Below are 6,776 nucleotides of genomic sequence, written 5' to 3' on the forward strand. Positions count from 1 at the left end.
AGTGAGAAATATGTCCCACAAGTTCCTCCGATTCATCATCCATGGGTGGGCTAGTAAGCAAAGGGGCATATAAACATAAAGTAGGATGCGTCAGCATTTAGCATGAATGTTAAATGAGGCCTGCCGCCCACTGTAGTTTATTTCAAACAGAAGGAGCTGTCTTCAAACAGTTTATTGTAACATTAGTCAATTCGAAATTAGTTTTTAGTTTAGTTAAACTAATGATGAGTGCGAAACATAGCAGTATTCTGAGAATTTGTAGTGCCAATGAACTGGATGGTCAGATCAGTTTCAGTAGACTCCAACATAGTCCAGTCATCTGGTAATTTGACCTGGAAAATTTTGCGGGAGCTTTGAAACTGGATAATTTTTATAGATTTGGGATGCTCTTTTCGAATTTCAGCTTTACCACCTCGTATCTGCGACGCTAGCGCCGCCATATTGAAAAAATGGCGCCCAAAAACAGTTTTCTTACAAGATCTCCATTCCGACGCATTTTATGAGAAAACATATGCATACAAAATTAAATTAGAGATAATTTCCTACATTTTATGTTATAACGATTTTTTTGTAAAATCAATAGTTTTTGCCGTATGAGCGCCACAAAGTACATTTTAATATGCGTTTTCGAAAAAAACTCATTTCCACTCTACCTGGAGGTAGAGTAAGCGGCGCGTTTTTTTTATCGTGGTGCCCCCTGTAGGCCTAATCCACATGTGATGCACACTTTCGAAAATTTAGCGCAATCTCCTACATTTTACCGTTCCTGATGGACCAGGCGATGCGAGTTCGTCTTGGGCACCGATCAAGACGTCGCAGACTGAAATCTTGTCCGCATCATCTGCGATACGATTATCAGACTCATCACAATCCTCTTCGTTGTCCGTTTCATCAAACGTTTGCTCTGAAATAGTCGCAGTTTCTTCTTCTTCATCGTAATCCAATTGCACTTGCGAATTTTTACAAGCACCACTACAATTTGTGCATGTAACGGAGCATTTTAACCCAGCTTTTCTACATCCACAGGCCTTCTGACATCCCTTTTTACATTTACAAGAAATAAGTTTTAACAAGGATTCTGGAGCTGAGGCTCGAGTGTCGTAACAGGAACTAACCCATTTTTGTTTCTGTTCCATCCCCATTGTTCTGCATTTTGTTCATTCCCGCACCACTGCCGAACCTGGTGATAGGTTCGGAATGAATGCTCTCGTGCTACTGCCTCTGTTGGTGGTAGGGACGCAATATTAAATTTATTTTGTGAAGCATGCATATCTGTACTTATTTAAAGACATGATTTTCTTACTTTTCACATTACTGTAACCGTATAATTCAAGAAGAAAACGTTCTCCTGCTTTAGCAATAATCTCTGAATGAATTTCATTTTTCCTTGATAAAAGAGTGCACGTGTTGTATCACATCCACTGAATGCATGCAGAAATATAATATGACCTGCAGCGGTTTAATCTATAATACTTTCAGTGGAATATATTTGTTATAGATTGTAGAGCGAATATCTTCTATAACAATCTCTTCTGCTGTCTTCACAATACGCCGACGTTCTTCTGCTTTGTATTCACTTTTTTTGATTGTACCAGGCTTCTGTTAATAGCTTAAGTCTTGTATTTCGGAAACAAACCACCGGAGCCTTATTGGCAGTGATGGCAATTAAAATATTTTTTGAGAAGCTGTGCTTTGACTGTTTTTATGTGTGGGCGGTAATCACCTTCAATTTTGGCTACCAATTCGTCCAATGAAAACGGACTCTCATCGGAATTCTGCTCAAGATAAGAATAAATGAACTGCATCGCAGTATCTATCTCATTCGCATACGGACCTTTTTTTTATATTTTCAGCTGGTGGTGCTTCATACATTTTTTTCATGCAGGAATTATGGTACTGTGCTTCGGCTGCGACCAAATCATTCACATGCTGAAGACGCTCAATAATTGCTCGACCCCAATCATCATTACGAGCTCTAGCAAGTTCAGAAATACTATTTTTCATTGATAAATTTCGCACACTGTACACAACGCTACGCTTGCACAACCGCTTCTGTTTTTGTGTTGCTATAAACTCTGCTGTTATTTCATCAGCACATAAAAAACAGCGATTAACTTCTCATTGTTGTATCGTTTTCGACATACAGGGACATCATGAACCACTATCGATTTTATTCCCGCCAAAAGTTTAACTTCAAAGTTTCCAATCCTTTTTCCTTCACTTCAATTGTTTCTTTTTCTAATAATGGATTATCACAATTAAACAATTTCTTTCATCAGGAGCCATCACTCTAAAAAACCAACTACACCGTAAAACGATAGACGTATAATGATGACTCAGTCTAAACTAGATACTTCTCTTCAGTTCTACCGACAGAGAAAGGGACCCTTCAACAAAGGCGACACATTACCCTTATACCTGCTTTTCTAAAACCTGCTATAGTTAGTAGAATATTATTGTAGAGAAATATACGAAAAAACGTGGTGGTGATGGCGCTCGTACGCCAAAAACTATCGATTTTACAAAACAAATCGTAATAACATAAAATGTACGAAATTATCTCTAGTTTAATTTTGTAAAAAAACTGTTTTTAGGCGCCATTTTTTCAATATGGCGGCAAAGTTGAAATTCAAAAAGAGCATGCCAAAATCTATAAAAATTACCTAGCTTGAAAACTCCCGGAAAACTTTCCAGGTATCTCCCTTTTTTTTTACCAAATGACTGGACTAATTAGCCTAAATTACATTTTGTTATGTTGGTATACTCTTAACATCAAAGTGAAGTTTCATTTCAATTTGTTCATTCATTCTTTGTTTACAAGAAATTCAATACCGACATGTCACAGTATTTTCTACAGTGGAAAAAATCAAGTATATTGCAGAGATTGAATTTTTATTTTTGAAATGCAAAGGAAATTTATGAACGATTATTCAAAGTGTGTAAGAATTTTTCGCCATAAAGGACTTCTAAAAACACCAGTAGCATCAAAAGTCGTGGAAAATCGTCGAGTAACTGAAAGTGATATAGTAGAAGCCCTAGGCATCTCGTTGGGAAGTGTAAGCAATATTTTGACTGCAATATTGGGTTTCATTCGTTAACAATGGAACAAAAACACATTCGAATGCGACTTTCTCAGTAACATTTAGAGCGTTTTCAAAAGGATGAAATAGATTTTGTGCGTCAATTCCTCACTATGGATGAGACTTGGGTCTATCACCATGATCCTAAATAAAAACCAGAGCTTCAAAAGTGGTGTGAACCTGGTCCTCCGTAAGCAAATTATTTTTATCGAGTCACAAGGTTACGCTTAATACCGATTTTCCAGTGATAGTTTAATTGTGGTGAAATTTTTAAATGGAAAATTTTAAACATGCAATTTTAAGGTGCTTTAGTGAGTGGTGAATAGATGTAGCTTCTGGCATAAATAAACATAAGACCGCGTGCATGCCATGCAACTTTTATTGCTTCAACTTGTTACTAGTAATGCTCGTGTTCTGTCAACACTCTTCTGTTCTCCTTCTTCTCAATGTTGGTGGTTACACTAAATAAAAATAAAGTAATAGATCCATTGTGATAATTGCAAGGCTATCTTGATACGTACTCAAGGGCAGCTGGTGGACGTATTGGAGTCTACTGAAAGTGATCTGACCGTCCACTTCATTGGCACTACAAATTCTCAGAATACTGCTATGTTTTGGCACTCATCATTGGTTTAACTACTAAACTAACAATAAACCGTTTGAAGACAGCTCCTTCTGTTTTAAATAAACTACAGTGGGCGGCAGGCCTCATTCAACATTCATGCTAAATGCTGACAGAGCCTACTTTATGTTTATATGCCCCTTTGCTTACCAGTCCACCCATGGATGATGAATCGCAGGAACTCATCATTAAATTCCAATAGAGCCATATATCTTTGTGGGACATATTTCTCACCAATGCTTCTAGTGCTTCATCTGGGCGTAATGAGAAGCTCGACCTAACCGTCGTATTTTGTATACGCAATAATCCCGCTATACTGCCATAACCGATCCTTTCCGTTTGGTATTTCTTCATATTTGCACCTTTGATATCGCTGATGCCGAATTCCCTCCCCTCAAATTGCTCCCACAATTTGGAAAATCCTGATTTTATAAACATAGACGACTAATAGCTTTGATTTCAAAGCAAATTCCATAGTTTTTTATTACCAGTTTATACTCGTAAGTACCATAATGGCTGCTATAAATAATATCCGACCGATTTTAGATGTATTCTGTGCTATAAATTAATACTTATCTTATCGAGGTTCCTCACGACCATACATTTTCGTCCATGTGCCACAAGCACACAAGTACGACTCTAGATAATGCAAAAGTATAAAACCAATCAAAATAAAATCAATCGGCTAGTTCTTTGTGAGTTCAACAGTAAAGATGAAAGTGCTAATCATTTTGGCTGCATGCCTTATTGGCAGCGCAATCGCGTCCACCAACCAAGTTGATTGGTCTAAAGTGGCCTCGTTGGATGTACATCCACAAATACCATTAAATCCTCGTATGCCTATCAACGGTAACACAGGACGTATTACCAATGGCAATTTGGCGGAACCTATGCAATTCCCCTATCAAGTTGGTTTATTGCTGTACTTTGCCGCAGGTTCTGCTTGGTGCGGCGGTAGCTTGATCTCTGATCGTTGGGTGGTTACAGCTGCCCATTGCACAGACGGGGCGTAAGTGCGAGTACTTATAGGCGTGTGCAGCTATTAAATAACGTCATTGTCGCTGTAAAACATTTTATTTTATTTCATGTTGCAAAACCAGATAAAGGCGCAGGCGTATTTCCTTGTTTCTTGTGTCAGTCTCACTAATTGACCGACACATTTCCTAATAGCTAGCACAAAAATTCGTTCATACGTATTTATTTATATTTCTGGGCATTATATAATTTGAGAACTTTTACACCATTTTTAATTATGTCTTATTTTTGCAGAACTGGCGTTGACGTATATTTGGGCGCTTGGAATCGCACTGATAAAACAGAACAGAACCAACAAATTGTTTACGTATCTGCGAAGAATATAGTCATTCATGAAGATTGGGATTCTAGTCTTATTTTGAACGACATTTCCCTTATTAAATTTCCAGTTTCTATTGAATTTAACGGTACGTAATTTTAAATTTCCTCAACAAAAAAAAAAAATATCTACCTTCTATCTAATAATTTTGAATATTTTAGAATACATCCAACCAGTTGCTTTGCCTAAAATATCATCCTCATACTCGACCTACGAAGGCGAACAAGTGATTGCCTCTGGATGGGGAAAGATTAGCGACAGTAAGTTCAACAATCGGAATACAATGTTTTTGCTTATTAATTATATTTCACTTGCATCTCTGCATAGGTGCCACAAGCGCCACCGATGTATTGCGCTGGGTTGAGGTACCTATTATGTCCAATACTGTATGCAACAGGTGGTTCTTCGGCTTAGTTTCCTCAACGAATATCTGCATTAAGACTACTGGTGGCACTTCCACTTGCAATGGTGACTCCGGCGGTCCATTGGTATACAACGATGGTGAAGAGACTGTGTTGATTGGAGCCACTTCTTTTGGCATTTCCCTTGGATGTGAAGTTGGCTGGCCAGGTGTATTTACTCGCATCACTTCATACTTGGATTGGATTGAATCCAATTCTGGTGTTGTAAATAAATAAAACAAACTGTTGACCCGTAAAAAAATATAGCGTATTTATACGTACGTATGTACATATGTACATAAAAGATAAATAAGACCCAGTTTTATTCGATGAGAATTTAGAATTTAGTAGAGCATTTATAAAAAAATCAGTGTGTATGTTTGAGTTTATTTTAATTATTTATATTGTACATAAATCATTAATTACTCATTGCTCATATTTTCCTAGAGGCACAAATAGTTATAGAAGCTGGCGCAAAATCAATCATCTATTTTTGCTTTAAATAACGTTTTTACTAAACTAAATTTTTTAACGAAAAAAAAAAATAGTTTTGATTATTTAAGAGCAAGGCTCTTCTTCAGTATTTAGATTGCCACTTATATTGGAATGAGCATCATTGCTGGCGTTGATTCGCATAGATTTAGTTTTATCTGTGTTTGTGATGAGACCCACTTTCTCAGATTCTTCTGCGACCCGTGATTTCTGTGTTTGCATATGAGCATGGCGATTTGATATAACAACTAAACCAACAGCATACGCGAGGTTACTTAACTTGTAACGGAACCCCCATCCTATGCTTTAAGTTTCAATGTTAACAGTTTATAGCACAGCGTCCAGGGTTATGTTATGTTATGTTACGCCATTCCTTAGCTATCCACTACTGTTTTGGGCATCTCCCACAAGGAGGTGACGGGTACGACGACCCCGCGGACCCTAGTCAAGATGTCCCTCATTTCAGCGACTTTGTAAGAGTTAGCTAGAAAGTTAGGAGACAAAATCCAGCACGTGTCTGTTCCCATATTGGGCGGTGTGTTGGTCAGTGTCTGTTCACCATGTTAGGTGCGACTGTGTGTAAAAAGCATGACCGGTATGCAACCGGGCACACTGGGAGCCCCTGAATAGGTCGTTATGGCTTTCCACCTGCAACCTCAAAGGGGTGATGTGAGTTCGCTCTGCCAATGTGTTAGCTTCGTTGTATATCAGTAACCAGCTGCTTTGGACCCTGGTCAGGAAGTGTTCATTGAGCGTCGGTCCGTCCGTGTTTTTCGGGATCGGTAAAGCGTAGTTCAAGCCTCAGGAAACTGAGGTAGAAGCATTGC

At 38.1% G+C, this 6,776-nt stretch overlaps 1 protein-coding gene across 1 annotated transcript; it reads left to right on the top strand.

Moving 5' to 3' along the window:
- The first annotated feature begins 4,407 nt into the window (after positions 1–4,407).
- On the top strand, positions 4,408–5,722 carry LOC129240954 (brachyurin-like). The gene is made up of 4 exons (XM_054877035.1): positions 4,408–4,711; positions 4,972–5,144; positions 5,218–5,316; positions 5,384–5,722. Exons 1-4 carry the CDS (start codon positions 4,416–4,418, stop codon positions 5,692–5,694), a joined length of 879 nt encoding a protein of 292 aa, XP_054733010.1. The 5' UTR covers positions 4,408–4,415; the 3' UTR covers positions 5,695–5,722.
- Positions 5,723–6,776: the final 1,054 nt, after the last annotated feature.

The sequence above is a fragment of the Anastrepha obliqua genome, chromosome 3 (genome assembly GCF_027943255.1).
Source record: "Anastrepha obliqua isolate idAnaObli1 chromosome 3, idAnaObli1_1.0, whole genome shotgun sequence".
Classification (NCBI taxonomy): domain Eukaryota; kingdom Metazoa; phylum Arthropoda; class Insecta; order Diptera; family Tephritidae; genus Anastrepha; species Anastrepha obliqua.

Coding starts and splice junctions, on each gene's coding strand:
- LOC129240954 (XM_054877035.1), top strand. CDS start 4,416: ATGAAAGTGCTAATCATTTTGGCTGCATGCCTTATTGGCAGCGCAATC. Junction 4,712..4,971: donor GCCCATTGCACAGACGGGGC/GTAAGTGCGAGT, acceptor TTATTTTTGCAG/AACTGGCGTTGACGTATATT. Junction 5,317..5,383: donor ATGGGGAAAGATTAGCGACA/GTAAGTTCAACA, acceptor ATCTCTGCATAG/GTGCCACAAGCGCCACCGAT.